This window comes from Hippocampus comes, unplaced genomic scaffold (assembly GCF_001891065.2).
Source record: "Hippocampus comes isolate QL1 unplaced genomic scaffold, H_comes_QL1_v1.1 scaffold107, whole genome shotgun sequence".
NCBI lineage: Eukaryota > Metazoa > Chordata > Actinopteri > Syngnathiformes > Syngnathidae > Hippocampus > Hippocampus comes.
The window spans coordinates 768,016-793,944 of NW_017804846.1; the positions used below are offsets into that span (position 1 = coordinate 768,016).

General features: G+C 39.3%; 1 protein-coding gene across 1 annotated transcript in view; it reads right to left on the reverse strand.

The window, feature by feature from the left end:
- Nucleotides 1-6,951: 6,951 nt before the first annotated feature.
- Nucleotides 6,952-25,929, reverse strand: part of kcnk5a (potassium channel, subfamily K, member 5a) — a 19,852-nt gene continuing 874 nt past the window's right edge. The window contains exons 2-5 of the mRNA XM_019876828.1: nt 11,068-11,179; nt 10,740-10,906; nt 10,479-10,647; nt 6,952-9,714 (exon numbers count right to left, since the gene is read on the reverse strand). Coding sequence (XP_019732387.1) covers nt 8,771-9,714; nt 10,479-10,647; nt 10,740-10,906; nt 11,068-11,179 — 1,392 coding nt within the window. The 3' untranslated portion in view covers nt 6,952-8,770. The remainder of the gene's footprint in view (nt 9,715-10,478; nt 10,648-10,739; nt 10,907-11,067; nt 11,180-25,929) is intronic.

The following is a 25,929-nucleotide window of genomic DNA, read 5'->3' on the forward strand; positions in this document are numbered from 1 at the left end:
GCGACATTGCGCAATTTATTGGACAGACTTGTTTAAGATCACACAGCGTAATTTGGGTGGCATTTTATTTCGGATTTTTCAATCATCTTTTTATTTTTGACAATATCTGTAAATTTAGTTTCCTGCTCTTAATTGGGAATATATACTTGATGGTTTTAAATGCTCCTGAAATTAAGTGCTGCTTGACGAGCCTATATTGTGTATGTATGTGACGTCACTGAAGGCCTAAGGTTGAAATGCACGGCCCGCCACTGCTATCTATCTATCTATCTATCTATCTATCTATCTATCTATCTATCTATCTATCTATCTATCTATCTATCTATCTATCTATCTATCTATCTATCTGTCTGTCTGTCTATCTGGTTCCACCAGTTCAGGGTGTACCCCGCCTATCGACTGAAGGCAGCCGAGATAGGCTGAAGCACATCAGCAGCCTAGTGAGGAGGATAAGAGGGGCTGAAAATGGATGGATTGATGAATGTTTATTTTTTTAATGCATTGGTTGATTTGGCAAACCAATTCAGGGAAACGTGTCCTTTTCTGTGACAAAGATTTCATAAAGTGGGACATCATATTGTCATTGAAAAGATTAATTCACTCATATTTCTTTTGTCCTTTTTAGAATTTTTTGCTTGCCTCACTCACGCTATCACCGAGTGCGTTCATCTTTACAGAAGGCAGCTTTTCTTTTGGAAATCTGGCATTCGGTGAACGTATATGTGGAACTTATATATGATGACATCCATTGACAGCTATTTTGACATGATTACACTGACATTAACTCTTCGTTGCCTAATTAAAAAGGCACTACAATTCAATGAATAGCATACATACTGTAGATACAGGACAATTTTCTGAAGAAAATAAAATGATTTTTGCATCATGTCATTTGTGATGGGATGATCAAGGATGCGCAGGCGGAACTTCTGCCTACACATGCAATGGATTTCAGCCTTACGCCACAGAGGATTACAAATAGTTTTCACTTTCAAGCAATGCGCTATACACCTTGCTAATGATGGTTAAGCAGCGTAAGAAGAAGCATACATCGATCCACCCTATCATCCATGCCAAGACCATTCTTATAGCGAAAATAGCACGTACTGTAAATAGAGGTAATTTTTATACAAAAATTATGGTTGTAAACAGTAGCGTTCGTAACTCAAGGTTGTGCTATCGTTATTTTGTATCATATTGTGACTCTTTCGCCCTTTTGGGCTCCAACGTGCCCTTAGGTCAAAGGTCAAGGGAATGTTTTCCTCCTGTGAATGTAATAATCAACATGTCCAGTTGCTGGTCTCATTGTTCAACACCGAGTCTTTCGTTCCCATCCTTTCATCCATTTAAAAAAAGCAGCAGGCGTGTTGCCAGGGTACTTCCTGTATCTTCGCTAACAAATACACCATGGCCCACATCCGCAATACACAAGTGCAGAGTAAAGTACGAGCACATATAAATAAACACATACAAATGTTCCTCACGGGGGTACCCAAAAGTTTCCGGTCCGGAAAGTCAGACACCGAAACTCAGGAAACAATTGGGTGTCAGAGAGGTCCTTGGGCCCGTTTCAGGCACATTTCCCAAACCTGGTCTGTTAGGTACAGGGCTGTTGCTGGGTTTGCTGAATTACAAGCCACGGAAACAACTCTACATCTGGTTCCCTTTCTTCCCTTGTTGACAAGCAAGTTACCTGGCATCACTCTGCCCCTGGATAGACATGACAGTGTCCATCACTGCTGAGGTTTGTTTTATCTTGCCTGTTTTCAGCCATATTGGCCACAAAAGATAATTATTCCATTATGTGCGATGACATGTTATTCCTCATAGAACCACATAAGTAAAATAAATTCATTACCCAATATGTGTTAAACTAGAAAGGGCAATTTATACACAGCACTCGTAGGTTATTTAACCATCGGAAAGGACTTTGGGGAGTAATCTCTTCACAGATACACTCTACTTCCGTGAAACACAAACTTTGGAGAAAGTACCCTAGTGTGAAACCCGGGGCCTGATTCAAGGACTCCTTGTGTAATGCATACAAAGAAAATGCAGACAAGTATTTCTCTAAGTGCTCTAAGGGTTAAGGTGTTAAGAATTCTACTACTTTAGCGCTCCCGGAGTATTATTGGCCTTTTGATGAAGAGATGTGGGAAGCTTTATATAGGACCCATCCTCATTTTTATGTCAAAAATGTTAGCCTGATTAGAGTTACAGGTGAGCTGGAGCTCACATCTGGGACTGGTAACAGCAGGGCACATAATACACACATGCCCACGTACACAAACATACATATATTTACACAACACTTGGACAATTTTGAGTCTTCAGGTAAACCTGACATTCCTGTTTTTGGAAAAACAAAAACCTCTTGACTGTTAGGCAGTGGTGCTGTAACATAGTATCATATTAAAAATAATAAATCAAATTAGAGTACCGGCAAATATGTTTTTGGTCTTGTATTTAATGACACACTGATGTGTTACTTTTGACAATCATTTCTGACCTGTGCGATACCATTCAACATATCTGTGCAAAATTTCAATAGTTAATCACACCAAGGTTCTATTTTTCTGCCATTTTTTAAAAATTCAGCATAGGTCATACAGCTTTATAAAATACAATTTTCAACATGTTGAAAATTCTATAAATCAATATGTCACTGTGGAGAGGTCGTACCATAATATACGTTTCAGGGTTGACCACAATATCTGTTTTGTGGCACTGGTTGCCAGCCAAGATTGAATTTCTATCTATCTATCTATCTATCTATCTATCTATCTATCTATCGGTCTATCGGTCTGTCGGTCGGTCGGTCGGTCGGTCGGTCGGTCGATCGATTGATAGATTGATAGATTGATAGATTTTTTTCATTCCATAGGGCGGCACGATTGTCGACTGGTTAGCTGCAGTCCACCTCACAGTGCACAGTTCTTGGGTTCCATTTGGGGCTCTGGCCTTCATATGTGGAGTTTGCATGTTGTTCCCGTGCCTGTGTGGGTTTTCTCCGCATACTCCGGTTTCCTCCCCTATTTCAAAAACATGCATGGCAGGTTAATGGAACATTCTAAATTGTCCTTCGGTGTGATTGTGAGTGTGAATGGTTGGTTGTCAATGTGGGCCCTGAATTTTGGGGGGCAACTGGTTCAGGTTGTGCCCACCTACTGCCCAAACAAAGACAGCTGGGATAAGCTCTAGCACGCCTGCGACCCTTGTGAGGATAAAGCAGTTCAAGTTAGACTGGATTGACATGGCAGCACAGAGAGGCACAAATATAACTTAAAAAAGAAATTTGATATACATATACATGTACTGAAAGAACTGAGGAGAACTACTCTAAAAGAAGCGAATAGACAGTTGAGAACAAATTTCAACCATTTCATTGAACAAATGTTTGAATTGAATTTCTAAATGATTTCCTTTCTGATCCAATGGGCTACTGAGTAATATTCAATGTGATTTCAATAATGTGTGTAGATACCTCATGTATCGAATTAATGAAAAAAATTGTGGATTTCAAATCATAGCTTCATGAAGAAGACAAGACAGAGTCATTTATATGGGCCTACTACGGTTTATTTAGCCCTTTCATCCGGGAGGGGCTCAGAGTTGAGTTGTTACTAGGATGCCTCTTGGATGTCCCCGGGTGATGTGTTTCAGCCACAACAGTGGAGAGACTGCCTGGCTGGCCTTGGGAACATATTGGGATTCCCCAAGAAGAGCTGGGGAGAGGGAAGTCTGAGCTTCCCTGACAAAGCTCCTGCCCCCGCTACCCAACCCAGGGTAAGCAGAAGAAAAAGGATGGATGGAGGGTTTAATTGATTTTAAACTCAAAAGTATGCTTTGGTAAGAGTCAGGCACTTACTGCTTTATAAAAATCTACATTTTGAAATGTGCGATTAACCGTCTCAGAAAATGGTAATTTCCACTTGTTCCGTTTAATGATATACTGCACGTTTTTGATACTTCACTTATTCAAGCAGTCTTGAATGAGTGAAGTATCAAAAATATTGCGATTTTTATCCAATAATTCATTTTACAAAAAGATCAGGTATTGAAGGTGTTAATATTGCATTACTATCAGTAAATCTGATCATGTTTCGGCCAGTGGAGAAGGTCTTGCTGGCCCAGACCTCTCACCACTGAGAGGTCTGAGAGGTTTGAAGTTTCATTTGACTTTTGGGGAATGTTTTTTCCCAGAAAATTCAAGTAGAAGTCTAAATGGAACTACTTTTGAGTATTGAGCTGCAGCCGGTTGTGCTGTATAATACTTTGGTTGTTCTTTCGCTGAGGCAAATGAAAAAAGGCACAATTTCTTAAGAGTTCCTGATGGCGTATCTTCATCTGACAAACTCGTGCGCTTGGAAATTTCCAGCCATACAGATTAATCACTGCTTACATTGTGGTGAAGTTTGTGAAGTTTAAAATTGCGTGAAATCGAAGGCAAAAGTCTTTTTGATCCTTATTTATTTTATATCATTTCCAAAATGAGCATGAGGAGAAAACAATGAAGCAAGTTGTATGTAACGGCAAGTAACATTATTTATGAAACTGCCCCAACCATCCATCTGTTTTCTATGCCCCTTGTTCTTTGGGCGAGAGGCGGGGTGCACCTTGGACTTGACTAAAACTAAAATGTAATTTAAAAAAAATCATTGATGAAATCAATTAAAAAGGAGCATGCTTTATAAAAGAAAATTAATTGAAACAAAAAGGCATTTTACAAAACTAACCAACCTATAATCACAGAGAAAATATCTTCTGCATTCATCTTTGTCAATTGAATTCATACATGAGCTTTCAGGTTTACTTGAAATGTATTTATGTATGTAGTACTGTTTGGCCATCCAGAAGAAGTAAGGTCAGCAGTCATTAGGGAATTGTAATTTACTTTATTTCACAATACTTAGTGACTGTGATGTTTTGTTTTGTTTTTTTAATCTTGCTGTCAAAATATATTCTTAAACTCAAACTAATACTGAAACCACTCCAAGCCAATCTAAAATAATGCATTAAAAATGAGTAAAAACTAACAAACCTACTTCAAAAAACAAATAACCAAATTTAAAAAGGACAAGTCAAAATGAAATAAAAACTAACTATAAATGAACAATCCAAAGCCTATCATAACGTTGTTGGTTGAGAGTCAATAGCAGGGTAAGTGCAAAAAAAAAAAAAAAAACATTTCACGCTGACATTCACACCTGTGGTTTTTGCAATGTGCGAAGAAACTGGAGTACCCTGTGTAAACCCCACATACGCACAGGAAAACAGGAACTCCACACAGGATGAGCCTCTGCTGAGATTCAAACTGTCAAGCTGTGTGCCGGATATGCGACTCGCTAACCGCTGTGCTGCCTCGGAAAAGTCCCTTTGATCGGGAGTTACTAAGACTAGGCAGAGCAAAATTTGCAATTTGGGGGGAAAATGAGGGTGTTTTAGGTTTGAGCACATTGTCCACACTCAAGGGCACAGTTTCTCTGTAGTGTGTATCCAACAAACGCATCCTAGAGGTTCATTAGTCATTACAATTTGCAGTTTTATCGTCGGCAGCCAACTACTTATTCGAGTACTTTGTTGTGAATTTGAAGTAACAGGGTTATTTGTAAAAGTTTACTTTATTTTGCATTAATAATAATAATAATAATAATAATAATAATAATAATAATAATACATTTCATTGCATATATCACATAGGTTATGATTTTATTTGATTTTTTTAACTATCTATTCACAAAGAAAAAGTTCATTTTTAGCGCCTGGAAACATCCAGTTTCGCTCCCCATACATTTCGATGATTGATTCGACATTAAACTTGCTTCAGTCTTGGTCTAGAACAGTGGTTCTGAACCTGGCGAGACACACCTGACTCAAATGTCAATTAGTTATGACACGCCTGCTTGGCCATCACTGGCTGCAGATGATCACATGACATTGCTTGTCCAATCAGTGCTGCGGGAAATTTAGTTCACTCAGTCGTCACCGTGTGTGTGACTGTCGTGAAAGTACGTCATACAATTTTTAAAAAAACTATACTTAGGCCATGTCATTTTATTTACTTTTTTCTGTTTTTCAAAAAAGTGTTTTTTTTTTAAATTTCTTGAATTTGTAAAAAAAAAAAATTTATTTTTCAATAATGAAGGGTTCGCTGAACGTGCATATGAACTGGTTGAGTTTGGTACCTCTAACAAGGTTAAGAACCACTGGTCTAGATGACAACACTGGTCTTTTTGCATATAATCTTCCGGGAACTATGGCACTTTTTTTTTTGGGTTGTTTTTTTTTATAAGCCACCTTTAACATGACTCTACACCAGGCTGATTGGCACTTTTTTTTTTTTTAATCCAATAGACCAAAGTCTGGGCTGACATATTGAAGGATGAAGGGCTCGACCGAAAAAAGGTTAGTGGGTTGTCCCTATTTGTCCTGTTCTTGACTAGCAACTGGTCCAAAGCATACAACCCTCGTTTTGTCCCTAGTCAGCTGGTCTACAGGATCCAGTTCCATGTGACTCTGAACAGGATAAGCAATGTATGGATGTATACTCTAAACTTTATCTGTTTGTCCCCGGGTTTAAAGGGCTCAACATCAGTCAAATGAACACATCCTTTAGCAAAAACTGCTGCACAGATTACTGAATAGAATCAGTGTATTTTTTTTATAATGATTTTATTCCAGCCTCTGCAATCTACAGATCCAAGTGTCATTAAAGAGTGGTTGCAACATTGTACTTGGTCCAGCGTGCAGCTCTATTTGACTCACAGTAAAAGTACAACATAGTCGGGTCATTGTGACCAATGTTGCCTGCAGAAGGGAATCCACTGCACAAATACAGCAAAGAGTCGGGACTATCTTAACAGACCTTCGAAAACACATAAATCCTTTGTAAAAGGTTTTATAAAAATGTTTAAATAACCACCATTTAATAGGAGTGAAATAAAAAAAGAGTCACATTTCAACAGATGTTTATTTTTACATGAAATATACAGTTTGGTTTGAAATTCATATACAAACAATAATTTAATCATTAAAAAAAAAAAGAAAACACAGGACAATGGGTTTAACCAGTTACAAGTAAATTTTCTTTGGACATGTTTGACAAGTACCAGGACTGCATAACAATGGCGCACCTATGTGTATACCATAATAATGACAATGACAGAAATGTACAGAAAATGTGACCAAACACCAAAAAACGGTGGGGGGCCAAAAGTAGAAATGTATTAAAACACCCAGTGTGAAACACAAAAATTTTAGCATTGTAATTTAGTTCCTCTGCTTTGCAATGGATTTAAGGCATTCTGTAAGGCAGAAATTGTTCCATGGGTGGCAAAAAAAAAATTCTTCCATTACCCAATATTTACAAACTAGGAACTTAACACGACTCAGATTTCCAAGTCTACAACAGCCCTGTGTGACACTACATTTGTTGGGATCTTCCCATTAGAAGTAACACTCACGTTTTTGTGTTCAAGTGCATGTGCAAAAAGCAGGAAGTGAGCATATAAAGGCTTCGGACAGGACTTTTTGACCCACAAACGCACACGCACGCACACACACGCAGGGACACACACACACGCAGGCACACACACACGCAGGCACACACACACACACACACACACACACACACACACACACACACTTGCGTCATGAGAGCATGGATCTGCGGTGTGTTAACCTATCTGGCCGTCATTTGCAATGCTACAGTCATTTGTGTCAGTGCGAGCCCCCAAAAGCAAACAAGTAGCAAGGCCATGTCCTCGGCTGAGGTGTTTGTGGCTGCCGATGGGCTTTCAGACAATATTGACTTGACAAACGCAATGCGGTGGAGGAGTGATGCAGGAAAAAAAAGCGATTACTTGGCTAATACTTTTCCATCATATTGCCACATGAAAAGGCCACTTCATTCATCAGCAGCATAGTACAATAATGTAGCATGAGTAAAAACATAAGTGGATATTATTACGAGGGTCGTTTTTGGCATACAGGAAGTGTTTTATCACTTTTGGTGGTTGTCTCATTTCGGGAATTTACACACACCAGTAATATTGTTTCGCTCACAAGTTTTCTTTTTTCCTTTGCAGTTTTACAATACCCCTCTGAGACTCACTGATGGAGCTTTGCCAAAGTCTGTTCCGTGCAGTCAACACAAAATGCAATCTCAACCAACTATTCATCAAGGACTTTGAAAAAGAAACAACAAAACGAACAGAAAGGGTTTGGCTCAGGTTAAGAAAAAAATAACATCTGCATTGGAATGGACTTTGGTCCGTGCTCATCTGATGGAATTGTGCAAGAGGCACAAACACCCACGTAGCGACAGAACACTACGATGCCTACCATTTCAAATACTTTCAAAACACCAATATGGCGTATGTGACAGCTAATATACTGGAACATATAGATAATTTCTTGCTGTAATGTGTATAACAGATGCAGTCGAGGAAAAACGTGTTAATTTGGGCATGATTTGGATATGCAAAAACTGATGACTCTTTTTTACGTGTCTACAAAAGACAGCTAGAGCTGATCAAGTCTCAAATCAATGTTGCGAGTGAGGATGTAAAATGTGTTCAAGTCCCAAATGATAGGGATTTTAATTCAATAGAAGCAAGAACATTCACTTGAAGGGAAAGAACATTCATTTGGCTCGGCAGTTTATCCTTTTCCAAACCCAACAGTGCAATGGATTTACCAGTCGTTTGAGTTCACATTAGAAAAGCTTCAAAAGCATCAACGGAGGCAACATTGACTGTGTGCACAGCAACTAAGGTTCTGTATTGTCCTCCTTTGCATATTCCTCTACAAGAGTCTCGTAAGAGTGGCTGTGTTCTGAAACATCACTGGCAAAAACCGAGCCGTCCGACTCAGAACTCCGCTCTTCCTTGGAGACGGTTTCAATGTTTTCGTCACACGTTGTTATCGAGAGTTTCGCTTTGGAATCATCCTCCTCATCCTCCTCCAGATTATTGCCAAGAAAGTTTTCCTCATCAATAAAAGTAATGTTTGCATTTTGGAATGTAAGAGAATGGTATTCTTTGGAATCCCATGTCCTTCGAGCAGTTCTGCCGCAATCTCCCACACTTCCGCTCTCGTGATCCACGTCTTTGTCGAGCTGATTTTCATACACTTGGTCCTGGTCAAGTACGACGTCCCTGTCGCCATGATTCTCTGTTAGCAGCAAACCATTGTCAGAGCCCAGGAGGTAGTTTTTGGACTTGGAAAAGGCAACGGTGACACGGTCGCTAAAGCTATATCGTCTCTTCTGGCGTGGTGAACGGTCTAAACTGAGGATGGTGTGGCCATTAAACATGAGAGTGTCACTGCAGCTCTTGGAGCAAGCCTTGTCTTTTGCTTTGGCTTTGCTCATGGCGTTCCCTGTGCTGGTGTCGAGTCTCTCGTCGCTTTTAGTTCCAATCTGTTTGATCAGGTCGTTGTAGCCTTCTTGCTTCTTAGACAGGAAGCTGAAGATGTTGACATCATTGGGAGTGGGCGGCAGACGGAGCGCGGCTTTGTGAGATTCTTTGTAATGCCGCAGCTCATCGAGGGATAGTTTGCGTAGCTTGCGTCGTTTCTTTAGCGCTTTGTGAGCCTCAATCACCATTCGCACTTTCCAGTTGAAGAACAAGGAAAGCCAAGCCAGACCCAAATAAATCCAAACCTCCACAAAGTAGCGATATAGAGTAGGGTAGTCTTTGGTGGGCTCCACACCTGAAAAGACATTAAAAAAAATTAAACACTAAGTTTAACCTCAAAGTAATGTAAAAAAACTAACACCGTTAGGAAACTGGGCGAGACGGGCCTTAATGCCTTATTGGCTACGCTCTCATACTGTAACTATGGCCCCTGTCCGTGTTATGTACCGTATCGACTGTTGTTACCTCGGAGAGTGTTTTTTTTCTTTTTTTTTTTTTTTTGTATCACACCTTTTGGGACCAAGAGTGATTTTCTTCTCTTTTATATAAGGCATCTAACCCTAGACATGTGCGTTACAACTTCTCTCAGCTTGTAATGATGTTGACATGGTTAAAATGGAAAAAGGTCACAATGCTACCAAAGCAATACGTTGAAATGAACAGAATCAATCGTTTTGGCTTTGAAATGTATGCACAAAAAAAAAAATTACCTTTATTCTTAATGGACAACTCAAAATATGAAATTGTTAACAATGGTTGTTGAAATTTGATTTCCAAAAGCAAAGTAAGAGTTCTTTTCTTAACAGTCAGTGTTGTTTTCACTCCAGTTGAATGTGAGAGGGCTTGTGGTTTGTGGCGGAATGTTTGAATGGAAATTTCAGTCAAGGAATGGATGAGCTTGTGAGGTTACTCAGGTTTCAACAGTCCGTGTGGGAGAACACATAACTTCTGTTTAAAAAGCCTACCTCATTATAAAGTTCAGCAGCGGCATATTGTTTCATACTGGCATTTCTAAGTCCTTGGTTAATAGTCAATTAGAGTGTATTGCCAAAAACATACCTGCTACCAAGTCACCAAATCCAATTGTAGTTAAGGTGACAAATGAGAAGTACAAGCCTTCAATATATGTCCAACCCTCCTGGGACATAAACACAAAAGGTGGAAGGACTAAATGGAGCAGCAAGCCCCAGAGAAGAAAAATAGCCGTGCAGGTAAATTGAGCCTTTCTCTGGAATAGAAACAACAATACATCTGGTGAGGTTTTGTCCAGTCTTTTGCATTGACATCATAAAAATAATAAAAAAGCAAATATTAAGTTACCAGTGAAAATCCTTTCTTGGTAAGAAAATGACCAAAGTGCTTGGCTCGTCCACCAAAGAACTTCCCAAGCTCGCTGATCCAGGTAAGACACAAAGGCACCCCAAAGAGCCCGTAGAAGATGCAAAATACACGTCCCACTGCTGTTTTGGGAGCAATGTTTCCATATCCTTAAAAATAAAGCGTACATTATAGTTAACTTAAATACCTGAAACCACTGAACTGAAATTGACTTGACTTACAGCCAGAAGTCAATATCTGAAAAATATCTTGAAGAAGGGGGACTGAGATCTCTTTCCAATAATTTTACAGAACCAGTAAAAATAGCTACCTATCGTAGTTATGACTGTGGCAGCAAAGATGACAGCATTTGGCCAGTTCCAGTTGTTGAAAGTCTTGTTGCCAGTTATGGTGACTCCTTGGCCAGCAGCATCGGAAACTATCTAGAGACAAACATGAGAAAAAGTATGTAAAATAAATCCGGTTATAACGTCTGAGTGAATGGTAAAAAAAAAAATACAACAATCAATTTCTTATGCCGAAAACCAGTTGTATTTTGTGTGTGAGGTTATACACGACAGAGAAGATTAATTGATGCTATGGCTCATTTAGCTTCAAATTATCATCATAAGCACTGTTTACAAAAAGGAAGGACGTCCCTTATCAGAAAAAAAAAACAAAAAACTAAAAAACATCTACACCGCTTTGACCATTTTTTTTCAAAATGTATAAACCAGATTACTCATTATAATATGTTGTGGAAACCCGTGCATAGAATGTGTTTGATAAAATCCCTGTACAGAGTAAATGTTCAAGAGAGACAAAGAGTAAGAGAGACAGAGCGAGAGAGAGAGCGAGAGAGAGAGAGAGAGAGAGAGAGAGAGAGAGAGAGAGATTATCATTCAATGTGGAAATTAAGCATTGGTCACTTGTAGATGACATGCCATGGTATTAAAACATTCGTTAGTCGTCACAAGTTAAATTTCTTAAAAAACTGTTACAGTAGAGGTGGTGAAAGTTCGAGTTTGCCAAGTTGACAACACTATGTAATGCTTTGAATTAAAATGTGTTCTTTTTTTCCCCACTAACTGATGACATTTCTATGACTTATTTATTGTAATGACAAAATATGGTTGGATGGACCGATGAAATTTCCTTGAAGCCCAAATGATAAGCTGATTTTAATAGGTCTGCATTAGAAAGTGGCACGGGAGTGGATTTTCACTCCCAACCTAGTAAAAGTCCATAGTAAAATCAAATCAAATCAATAAAGACATACCGTACGTTAAAATCAAATCAAATCCTATCCTGTCCTGCTCTCAGTGAAAACATCTCCCACTCCTGTCCTGCCCCCATTTAGGAAGGCCACTACCCCCCCAAGGAAGGCCCCCCCCCCCCCCCCCCCAATGCTGGATAATCCCGCTCCTGTGAAATTTTTATCCTGTCCTGTAAAATGTCAGCCTGTAGTCTATATGTAAAAAAAATATGCTAGCACTAAAACACCCCCCCCCGACACACACAAAAACCTCAATAGTGATTATTTATTATTATTTATGGGGGGGGGTGCTTTTTTCACACATCAGCCTGACTAATATCTTCGAAGGAAGGAGGCAAGCGTACAATTGTTTCCTGGCTTTCTCTGTCATTTGTCGCCTAATGTCTCTAAACGGTGACCAATCATCAACAAAATTCACATGCACAGTTCTACTCATGTGCACTTCAACCTGTGAAAAAACCAAAATAAAATTGATCGGCACAATATTTTGGCTTTTACTAAAACAACGTGATGTCATTTATGCTTGTATAAGTGATAGGTACTGTATGTATATGTGATTACCGTTGCCGTTTGGTGTATACAGTATTCCAACAAATTATGACATTGACAGTCTAACACAGTGTCATGGGGTTTAAGTTTATGACGAATAAAGTTGTCGTTAACACACTATTGTCTGCACATTAATTAAATTAATTTGCTTCCTTCTACAGCGACACATTGCATCACTGGAGCCTGCAGCAGAAGCGGCGTATTGACAGACATGGATTGCAATTATCTACCATGTATCTTTGCGTGCGTTCAACCTGTTTTTTTTTTTTTTTTAATATCCGGAGCACCACAAATTATGGTGATAACAAGGTTGGCAGCTGGCAGCTCTGGATTCTGCACCCTTTGCTTCGTTCGAAAAGAGCCCACAACGCCCTGAGTGTATGGCATTACCTGGCTCGTAATGCCTGAACTGCAGAGGATCCCATAAAAAAATAAGTGGCTGGCAAAGCGCATTAGGCTCCAGGGGGATACTTGGAAGGGGGAAACATGTTGTTTGAAATCTATCTTTTATTGACACCAATCCTTGAATTTTTCTCACACACCTCATTTGAATATTTACCAACTAAGCATAGTTTGAAGACATCCCTCGCCTTCTTTCTGTGGAAAGGGCATGAAAAGCATGTATTCATTTTATCTGCCAGATCAAAAAAAAAGTGCTGAATTTCATGAAGGACAAAGCGCTGATTCACAGGAATACAATAGGGGTAGAGTACAACCTTTCAAATATGGAAGGCAGAGGTCAAAATGCGCTCAAAAGTCAAAATACTGTATAGCAGGCAACTCTAAATTGAACAATCTTAATCATCTCATTCTTCAGTGTTTCAGGAAACTATTCCCAAACACACAAACAATGTCATCCAATGAGATGATGAGTGTTCAGGCTTTGTCATGCCAAACAGTGAGTATCGGGAATGCAGTGTAAAAAATTGTTTCAGTTACAAACTGAGCCCGGCGGAGCAATTTTGAAGAACGCTTATGAAATGTTTTCCCACAGCTGACTGACTCTCCAAGGAAAATCAAGAACTTTTTTCAAATGCGCCGTTGGATTTTTCTGAGTGCCCCAAACTGTTGGTTTTTTTTTCTCTTCTACAAAATAATTTACCTGTCTGACTTTTGGATTTTTTTTCTGTTATGTCTTCTTTCATAATTACACAAAATAATTTGCTTATTTTGTCAGCCACCGTTTGTCGCAGACAAACATCCTTTGCAAATAAATCTCTCGCCACTGTCAATCTTTACGTAACACGAACAAATAGCATGCCCAGTAAGACAACTATGCATCAGCAAATATGATCCTGTTAACATTAGCGTAGAGCCCGGAGTATGAATTGGATGCACTTCCGATTGATCATTAAAAATGGCTCCTGCCTTGGCCCCAAAATAGTCAGTGACACTGGGACATTCAGTTGTTAAGCAGTGTTAAGCTAAGAAAAAAGATGTTCAATGTCTCAAGTCATTGGCTCTCATTTACTGATAAATGCGTAGAAATGTTCATACTTTGCGCATGAGTTGAGCATCCACGCAAAATCACCGTCAGATTCACAACATGGCCGTACAGGCCCTTTCCTTACTTGTGTGCGAATATAGATTAATCAGAATTCATCTTCAATGACAGCGTGTGCCAGTGACGCATTAATTTGCCGACGACACACCCATATTTCCCCAAAAAAGGGTGTTCCTTTGACGCATCTCAGCCAAGGCAGAGCTTTACAGTTGAGAGAGATTAAAAAAAAAAAAAAAAAAAAACAAGCTACGAGAGATGGCCCCAAAACGTTTAGAACTTTCTCAGTCTTTATCCTATTTTCGAAAGGTTTGTATCATCGGAAAGATGGCTGAAATACAGATTCTGACTACATACTGTATAATAACGAGATCAATCATTTTTAATTCATTTCAAATTTAGATTAGAGAATGCTGTACACAAGACACGCTCAATCAATTATGAATTCATTGAAATGGGTAGTAAGAAATAAATATAGCCCAGCAATGAACTATAATTTAAATTCATGCTAGTTATGACAAAAGCGACCAGTAGTGACATGTCAAGGATGTTTTGGACGGTCGTTTGTTGACTGTAAACGTCTGGAAATGTTGTCTGCGTGTGTCCTATTTGATCAGATGAAAACGTTAACGCTTTAGATTAACTTGGAAATGCGGGCGGTTCACTGGCTGGTGCACGCTCAGCGTTCTGATGTCACTCCAATGACAACTGTGGACACAGACTGACGCGGATTCAATTGTACATCTAGTCAACTCATTAGCAAATTCTCAATCTAAGTCATTACTGTGAAAATTGTTCTTAGTGTTTACATAAATTACTTAAATTTCAATCATCTTGGGTAAAAGATGTCTCTTTTTTTTTTTCCAGATGGTGATCCTTCATGATTCATGCGTCCGCACAGTCCATTTCTTCGACACTTCTCTTGTCACTCTTATTATGTTCCTCAATTCAGGTCAAGGTTGTCTGTTGCTGAAGTCACTTTGAGCTTTGTGTGGTTTCAGGTGATCATTATTTTTTTCTAATGCTTCTGTCTCATTTCATCAGCTCGCTCGCTGATTGGTTCCCATTCGATTCCATGTGATAATCATGAAATCTCCATCTCGTGCATCCCTCGTTATGACCCTACAGGACAGGATAGTCCATTGTAAACATTGAACAAGTTGAACATTTATAATTGTCGGCCACGACCATTTTACATGCGGACTGTGGTGGGTAAAACTAACTTTTACTATGACTCTCACCACAGGATAATCTCTCAAATGTCTGGTAAAATTTGCTGTCCTGTTTAAATTCTGATTAAAATGGCCACTTTGAAAAGCATATGTAGTTGATATTACATATCCTTTTGACCAGCTGGAGTCAAGTTCTAGCAGGGAACCGTTGAGTTGCCAGAGGACAAATACACCTGGATGTGTTGTATCATTCACGCAATCATTTAGACAAACATTTATTAATGATACCCGCCACCTTGCACAAACAAAAAAACTAAAACCTACCCTCAATTTAGGAACGTTATTATCATAACATAGTGTTGTTTTATCAAGTAATGGCTCACATAAACTGAAGGTGAAGTGGGGATAAATTCAGAGCAATGTTGAGTGTGGGGACAGGAGGGAGTAACCGAGCCCAGGCACATCTGCGGTGTTCATGTTGCTGTAAAAACAGGACATTTTGTCCGTGTTGGTAAAATGTTCAGCATACAGAAGACAATGTTATTCATACTTTAATCATTCATACGGAGATGCAAAAAACACTGTCATTTGCATAATGTGCCCCTATTAGTTGCACACATTGCAACTGCTGGGTGTTATCTTACTTTTGATGTTCACATACATACATATGTATATATACATGTTTATCTAAAAAGACATCCTTAGCTAAACATAATTTTTCAATCGATCAAAACAAAAAAAGCCACTGCTACTGGTCGGAAGGACATATTAAAGGGATATTTCACAGATGTAAACTATTTGCAGTTGTAAAAAGTTAACATTTTGTCTATAATTCATTTGATAACTTCATTATTTTTCATGTACATTTAATACATTTAAAAATGCTTAAAAAAAATATTATAGCTGGCCGCCATGTTGCTCCATGGATGGACTTGCTGTCCTGTCGTGCGTTATCCAGATATTGTGGGAGTCGGGTCGTCAAACAAACAAGAGAGAGACGGGAATCGCGCTGCAGAGATGGCTGTATTTATGGCACTCATTCCCTATGCCCTTTAATTACATGCAAGATGCTTTTTATTTGCTCACAATTGCTTCTTAAACAGCCGGGGTGTGTTTTTTGATTGGCTCATAATTGATTGAGAGTGCCTTGTGTACAGCATTCTCTAATTTAAATTTGTAATGTCTGTCTTCAGGCAGCCTGTCCTGCCCTCACGCGTGCACACTCCAACCACAAATGGCTAATGGGTATTCAGTATGAGGGCGGACACTTTCATTGGTCCACTGTGTTTGGTAATTTCATTGGTCAGATGTGACAAGACCACGGGTAAATCGAATGGCGGCTTGAAGCTTCTCAGTCAAAATTCATAAATAAACTGCATGATATTCAAAGCCAAAGGGTTCAAAGAGTGGGGGGCAAAAAAGAGTGTCTTATATTCCGGAAATTCCAGTACAAGGTAATGCTATACACTGTTAATATATTGTTTGGATTACGTGTAAACATACATATGCAACCGGTCGTGTCCGACTACATTGTGTTTCAGAATATTGGCGACACACAGTAGGATTTCCTGTATTGGCTGTGTTTAATCGTCTCAATCACAAAGCCTGACGAAAATAGCCGAAAACAATGTCCTCCCGTCAATTAGAGTGATATAGCGTGGCCCTTCCCAAGGACATCAAGAGAAAAAGTGACACATGACACAACAAACCTGACCAAAATATCAGGAAACAATGTCCTCCCGTCAGTTAGAGTGATACACCATGTCCCTAATTATATGGCACAGCAATGTATTAAAATACTTAAACTTGTAAATAAAAGTTTTTTTTTTTCCCAGCTCTAAAAATGCTTACCTCTCAATGGACATCAAGAGAAAAAGGGGAAAGTCAAAGGCGGGAGTTATAAATAAATAAATATTTTTCTTCCATCCGTTGATAATGGAGGACATAGTAAAAGAGCACATCAGGTATTTATCATTTCGCAGATTTTGTGTAATTATAATAAAGTAGCCTAAGTTGTTTACTAGCCCCGTTACACATACCGCGACAAATTATGACGTACAATCACCTCTCCACATAATTCATTTTGCTTCAGTTACAGCTGCATCTCACGAGGGTGGATGACCAGTGATTTCGACACAAATCAAACTAACAGGCATTGCTAATGTAAAACGGAACCCTGATAAAGGTTACAAAGCTACATAGTGTGGGTTGAGGTATGGTGATATTCGTATTTAACAATTAGTATTTTAGTCTGAAAATTACAAAGAAAGGATTCCTTGATACAATAAAGAAGTGAAACAATCACCAAAATGCAGGCTTAGCAGTCTCCTGTTGCCATTCTGATAACCAAAGAACTGTAAAAACCACGATTACAAACCCCAACTGTTATCTGGCAGCTGGCAGCCGAGCATGCCACTCCATTCCGAGGTATTTTTCCACTTTGAGCCGATGAGCATGACACAGTCGAGGAGCAACAGCTGCCCTTAGGCAAGATCAACCCGGTCACAAACAATGAAGTCACTCATGCTCTCACATTTATAAATTGTTTATTGATTTCGGGTTCAGAGGTTGGTGGGCGGCGAACATTAAGGACAAGCAATGTTAGCGGCTCAATTGTCTATGCTAGTGAAAATAAAGGATAAACACATGAAAATTTGGAAAATCCGTGGTATGGTTGTACTTTTGCTGCTGGACATAAAGCAGAAATAAGCAGACAATGTATCGTGCTTACAGTACAGCTGTGTTTCGACAGTTACAAAAATGCCTATTTGGCAGTAAAACATGAGGCATAAACCATACTACCGTCTGCCATAAACACATTTGCAAGTGGCTGCATTAAAGTCGCCTTGTTAAATTTCATGAGGTTTGAAAGACTTGGCCAATTAGTACCACATGCAGGGTTGCTGTTTTTCCTTGTTAATCCTTTGTTGAGTTGATTTCCATTTAAATCAGTGAGTTAGGGATTCTTTATAGGTGGGGGTTGGGGACAGCTAGTAAAACGCTATGGGCGGTCCTTTTCCAACTGACATGCAACTTATTTCCAATTGATTATTTACTACTGATAACTACTGTACTACAAACCTCCATTGTAAACTCACCCATGTGCAACCCTGGTCAAAGCTTCCTTTTATTTGGAAAAAGATTTTTTTTTAAAGACATTTAAGGTAATGGTACATATATTTGGTACATGGAACATATTAAGTAAGGGAGTTTCCAAAAAGAGTCGATCAGTGCCAAGGCACAGGTGACATTTTGTGGCCATATTTTGCATGTGTTTTTTGTTTTTTTTAACTTAGGTCATACGTGTCAAACTCAGGTCCTGGAGGGCCGCTGTCCTGCATGTTTTCCAAGTCTCCGGGAGCTGTTGCAACACACCTGATTCAAATGAACAGGTTCAATGTCAGGCTTCCGCAGAGCTTGGTGATGATCTGATCATTTGAATCAGGTGTGTTTCAACAGGGAGACTTGGAAAACATGCGGGACAGCGGCCCTCCAGGACCCATACATGGCAATGGCGAGTGATGAAAAAAGCGGAAGGGGCGTGGCCTGGACGGGGGCGTGGTTACTTACAAAAGTGGCACTAAACATGCTGAAGATGAAGTGTATTAAATTTACACAGTTTGAAAATTGAACAGAAAAAAATCCCAAGATCGCCACTATTCTTTCAAGTGAAAATTTGTGCAATTTTGCCTATGCATTCCTGGTGAGCACCAATATGTAACTCCAAATTTGCTGCTCAAAATCAAAACTAAAAAAGTAAACACATTCCCTGCCATATTTAAGATTTGTTCATGACTTGTATTCATAAAGTGTTGTGTAAATGTGATAAAAAGCTGTTGATTCTTACCTCATACAGTGATAGTGAATATTATGCATACAATTTATTATGCATAACCGTGCTTTATTATCCAAGACAAAACGTGAATTATCAATATGAATATAAAACGCAAATAAAAACAAATAAATGTTATCATGCTGTTGCTACAAATGCATACCAAATAAAATTTTCACTTTTGTTGCATGATCTGTCAGTGCAACGCATCCACGTGAGCCATAGTTAATTAAGTCACTACAATACACACAATAAGCTTTGCCTGCTACGTCTGGTTTCTTCAAAAATTGTTCAAGAGCTTCTGTAACTTCGTCGAACTTGGAACCAATTTTAACCTTTACAGTGACTTTTCTGTCAAGCCAGTCCAATCGGAATTTATTCTTGACATTTGAGTCAATTTCTAGGATTAAGGACTCCTGATCTTTCGTCAAAAATTTCATAATTCCGCTCAAAACGATCCCAGAACAATGAATTTGCGAGACGAACAGGCCGCCATGAATCAGGTAAAACAATATGTTACATGCAATTTGATTGGTCCAATCGCTTGTAGTTAACCAATCGCTGGGCCGTTTATCATCGAGCTAAGACTTCCGCAACAAATAATGCCTTCAGTGATCTGATTAGTTGAAGCTTTCATACACGTCCAATCGCAGGGCTGTTTACAAACGGAAAACGGAGAGACTGTTCGGGAGAGCTCGTGAAAACTCGACGATAAGGTACCTGACCGCCCCTAAAATTTTCTCAACGGATTTAGACGATTCACAAAAATGATCAATTTCAGAAATAAAACGGCGGATTTCCGCGGATCCGCGGAAAATTGCCATGTATGAGGACCTGAGTTTGACACCTATGACTTCGGTTTTACATACTCGCAGTTGTCATGTAAATCTTCAGTTTCTTGATAAATTGCTCAGAATTAACCTTGCCCGCAAACTGAATTCTTGCAGTATTTGTGAGTTCACAAAACCCCAAGACTATATCTTGTCCTGAGCCTGCTGATTTGCTCCGAACCAATCACAAAGCAACAGCGTTTCAGGGGCGGGATACGGGGCTGTAACGAAAACAAGAAGCGCCCAGGCCGGCGGAAACAAACAAACCAAACACGTGGAAACAGAGGTGTTAATTAATAACATCCTTTATCCACATATTTACAATCAGCGCAAAGCATTGTACTGAATGTCCCGTCTTTTCCGAGCAGATCAGATTGGAGTAGTCCCAGATTGATGCTGTGGAAAACTCTTTTGAGTGATTCACCTTATCAATCTGGCTAGTTTAGTACTGAATGGCACTTGGAATATGTAAACATAATGTATAATTGTTTAAAAATATGATAGAAATCTTTTCAAAGGCTATTTTTTGAACAGATTTTCTCCACATAGATTGGTGCTAATGTCTATAAATCCGGGTTGCAACACAGCAACAAAAGGAAAATGTGGTTGAGAATCACTGATTTAAATACGTAAATCAGCATGGCTGTTGGCGGGCTCAACCCACTCTGAAACTGATTAGACCACCAGCAACAGCTGTGCGAAAACCACTCAATGTGGTTGTGCATCTGAACAAGTCGGTCGAGCACATCCGATTGCGGGGCGATGGAGACTTTGGTTATCGCACGTGTGGGGGCGGAGGGGCGCTACACAACCCCACGCGCGCACAAACCCTACCCCGCACACATACCGTCAAAACATTAGCCCTAATAAAACAGGTATGCACGCACGCAGTCACGCAAAACATTGACCATTCCAAAACAGGTGTCCCACAGTGGCCACACACACGCACATCCTGTATATGCACTATTTAGCGTTGCCCATGGTGGGCATTGGATAATTTCAAGAGATTTTTGATTTAGGAGCGTTGCATGTGGCATGTGGGCACGTTGGCACGTTTTCTATATGTAACGGCAGCGTCCTTCCACTTTCTTGTGCAATTTTGGGTCATGTCCCTTAAACACCAAGTGAAACCAACCAGGAACCAGGCCTTGTTATTTTATGGAGCTTTGTGCACATCTGGTCTGAAAACGCTCAGAGTGGAGAATGAACCCTCTCATATTGGTCTGGAGGCGCAAAATGCGAGGATATGTTCTGTGTGGGTGTCTGTGGTGCTTTGATATAAAGTAATGCGACTGTAACATTTTCTTTTTTTTTTCTTGGATTCTCTTCTTTTATGTTATTGTTAGTGGCTGAAATAAATATATTTATATTTTGGTTACACTATATAAAGACTGGCGTGAAAAGGCTACACTAACACGTTGACTTATTTGAGGCGGGGGAGTGGTGCCTGGCCCATCACGCCGTTATTGCCTTTTAATAATCGCTGCTTTTAAATGTTGGTGGTCAATCCTAGTTTGCATTGTGTTAAAATAGTTACTATCTATTGATTCATTCGTTTTTTTTTTTTTTAACCCCTACACTTGTAATTTGGTGCTCTGGTCCAGTCAAGATAAAGAACGGGGAGCTTTGGTCAGGCATGCTTAACAATCACTCTTGCATTATTATCACCAGACCAAAGGTTGCCCAAGAAAAAGCATACGGATAAGGTCAGAACATTTATGTAAATTAAGGTGGCAAATTCTCTTGACTTCTAGACAGACAAAAGCACTGTCTCTACTGAGGAGTTGGCAACACTGGTCCTCTCGAGTCTCAACGGCAGTAATGTATGTAAGTCATAACTATGCACGGGGCAATTACTAGTTTGACAGTTTCCCATGGTTTTAAAAGGTCAAGGTTTCAATAACAGCTCATCATCGCTGCCACTGGCAACAAGCTCTTCTTTTATTTTTGGTGGGGACTTCTAAGCAGGACACAATATGATTTGCTGCTTACAGAGTTGAGTAAACAAGCAGCCTTTTTGTAGTTAATCACCTTCAACTTTTTTTTCTCCTCGGGGAGCAGAGAGAGGAGGGGTGAGCAGTTACGCACAGAGGAGGGGGAGGGAGGAGGGAGGAGAAACAAAAGAAACCCGTACCGAGGATGCCCATATATTATTTGGTAAGATAAGGTTTATTTTGAAGTTTACCTTCTCGCCGCGTTGGTGGCATGTGACTGTTATACGTAGCCTGAACAATTATTGCTGCAGTTTACTTGACCTCTTCTTGACAGTGTACATGTAAATAAGCGAGTACAGGTACTCGAGGCAGATATAAAATGCCTTCAGCATTTTTTTTTTCAAACCAAGGTATCGGAATCACTTGTTTTGGACCTACTCAAAATTTCATATTTTGGGACCGTCGCACTCCGACAACTTCTTGTACTTTTTGCTGTCATTTTTACACTGTTCTGTGTCTTCTGGCACATGCAGCAGTTGGTAAAGTGATCGAAATGGCACGAGACTTCACAGTATTTGACTGGCCTCCCTTTTTTGGTCTGCTCCAGGGCTCGGATGATAGTGTCAATGTTTGACCAAACGGAACAAATTCGCAGAGCAAAAGTGCCAAATTTACTCCAACCAAACTGCAAGTGATGAGGAAGAGCAACCACAATTTCCCAAATTCTTCTAAATAAAATGTCTGTTTGCTGAGGAAGAGAATGCATGAAAGAAAATTGAGGTCAAATTAAAAAAAGATTCGGTTAGAAGCAGCTAATGCATGAAAAGGAAAATAGCGTGAGTGAGTGAAAGTTACCTTTTGTTATTTCAAGCCACAAAGCTTAAACTGCACCTTAGGCACGTGATAAAGTTAGCTCATCCGGAAAATGGTGTGCTACTTCATGCACTGTACATGTGTTACTGTGACCACGGGTCATGTTTGATTAAAATGAGACTGTAGCGTTGATAAACACATCAAGTGTTTACAGAATTCACTTGGCCGTGGAAACGTGATCAGACAGTCATGTGCGACTGGACAGCTCAAGCACTTCTATGGTTGGGTTGTGAAGGCCGCAAAGTCATTTTGGTGTACAGAGGTTTAAAAATCAGCGATTGGATTATTGGAGCTGCTTCGTTAAAGCTTGATGATAATGTTGATGGGTCTCAATCATTTCATATACCGCAAATGTGTATTCCATTTTCTTGAAAAATACAGTCGATATTTCAATATGGGTTCTCAGTCTCTCTCTGTGACAAAAAAACAACCCCTAATGTGCACCAAGCATGTGCTCAATGTCGGCATTATATTCTGGATTTCATGCATGAACTTAACGCGCACACTGGCCCTTTTGTTGAAATCACGTCATTGTTCAGAAGACACCACATTTAAGTCGACAGACTGTTTCATAGGAAAAGACATGACATCTTTTCGTCACTAGTTTTTTTTGGACAGAAAAAAAATAGTTTTTTTTTCTAAACGTATGCAAATATATATATATTTTTAATTCAGTTATGGGAGCTGCGCTGTGCACCTGGCTGCTCTCATTTCACGCAACGAGCAGAAAGCTTGCATCATGACCATTTATTTGCAAAAGAAAGATAATGAACACCACCCTTGCATTACTAAACTTTTATGACAGCTTAAGTGCCTAGATTGATGGGGCCATAAACAGCAATCACTTTAAGGGACCTGATGTTAATTGTAAACTACAAGTTTACAAAGGTAAATAAGGTTAAAAAAGTTAATAAAGGAGAGGGCTAACTTTTATAAGTGGGAGTGCAGGAGAAGAAACAAGATGACCCCTCACTTTTGATGTCAGGAGTTGTACTGGAAACTCTCCGGAAAAAAACACCAACTAAAAGATCTTAGCTTTTGACAGCAGCCTTTAATTGTACTTCCCAAGTTTTCATGTGTTTTAATATTCCAATTCAATTGAGGCCTTTGCGGGGATTGGGCTGTTATTCCAGTGCAATGACTTGGGGGAGGTTCATGGGGATTTCAGTCCCCCAAACACAAAAAGCAGAGGCAAGGAAAAAAAGGGGGATGGGTAAGGTAATAAATCTCCCGAATACTGATGTGGGCCCATACTGGGGGGACACGTTCAGACATGCTTCCCGTCTGGCTCAAAACTGTGGAGGGGTGGGGGTGTTGTGAAAAGACAGTAACAACAAAACAATGTTGAAAAAGAAACACGCATTTCATCTTGGGGAAAGAGGACCCACACTTTGGAGAAATGGAAAGGGAATCAAGGAAGTGGAACTGTACTATGAGAAAAACACCTGCGGAATAGGAATGCTATACTTCTATTCCATTCATTGGAGGGAGTGTGTGAACCCACAGGTCAGTGGTTCTCGCTTTACTAGCCAAGCGGTTCCGACATTGTCAACTTTGGACGTTGTAATAGAACACCACGTCCTGCACGTTTATAAAGCTGAGATTAGACAGGGCAATTTCCTTCACGTACCCATGACAAAATGCTGAGCCATGCATACTGAATATGTTTGTATACACATACAGACAATCAGGTTTAAAAAGCACAACATGGACATGTCACGATTATTAGATTGACATGGACACAAGCAACACATCACAGACGACATGAACAAGCAACCTCGGAAGATTGAAAATGGATGGCTCTATCACAGGGTTGCCAAACTTTTTCAGTGCCGACTCAAATGAGAAATTGACCCAAGCTTACTAAAAACAGGATACGTTGTTAAAAGATCGACATAACGCTTGGCAGAATGAGAAAACACGTGAAAATAATATGCTGGAAATGCCAAGTCACCTAATCATACTATTAAACAATTTTCACTTCAATTCTTTGTCTTTCTACCCCTGCGCTCTCTCTAATTTGATATTAAGTTGGGCAATGCAAATATTTAGTTATACAACTATCTGTACTGTTCAATTTTTGTCAAAATAAAATTCGGTGGAGAAAACATTTGTATAATCTATTAAGTGAAATACTGTGATATCAGTACAGATTCAATGTCAAGGAGTTGAGCAATTAAAGGGGAAGTTCATTTTCTTTCCAAAATTATGTTCAACAAGCCCCTGCTAGTCTCAGCAATGTATTCTGATTACTATTGCATTGGTGGAATATGAATTAAGCAGCAAAATACACCTGTTTTCATCCATCTCAAAGGGCAGCCATTTTGGCACTTGCTGTTGACTGAAAATGATATCAGGGGTTGTTCAGAGCTCAAGTAATGACCAATCACTGTTCACCTGTTTTCTGAGTTTGGTCATGTGACATTCGCAAGATGAGCCATGACTGGTCGTTACCTGAGCCCTGAGTAAGTCTGATATAATTTTCCTTTCACATTTCCATTAAAAATTGACCTATTTTGGCAAAGGTGGTTTGAAGCATAACCAAACTAAATGTGCGGATTTTAAAAACTACACCTATGTAATAAAAATAAATACACACACATATACAAAGTACATAGGGCTGCAACTAACAGTTATTGAAATAATCAATGATTCTGTGGTTTATTTTGTCGATTAAACACAAGCTAATTAATTATGATTCAGTTACTGGTTTGTTTGTACCAATTCAAATGTGGTGCAAAAAAAAAAAAAAGATCATTTTCCAAAGTAAAAGCAACTGTTTCATTTTGACTCAGCACAATATGTATTTATCTATTTACAATATGTATTTATCTCTTTATTTATGTATTCATTTGGGGGTTGTGTCTCTCCATGATTGACTGTTTGGGATGCAAAACCATTCAAGGGCAGTTTGATATGAGAGTGAAACGATTCGATTCGGTTTGACTCAGTGGGATGCCGATTTGATTTGACGTCTTGATGTTGTTGTCATTTCACATGCTTTGTACATTGAATGATGTAAATGTCCCATTTCCATCCAAGATATATATCTCTCCAATAACATCTGATTAACTATGTGTTGATATATTTCAAAGTGAAACAATTCAATTTGGTTCAATTCAATGCACTCACATCTTTTAAATCAAAAACGATTTTCCGCTTCATATATTGGGTACCACACACACACACACAGGTATGTATGTATGTATGTCTATATATATATATA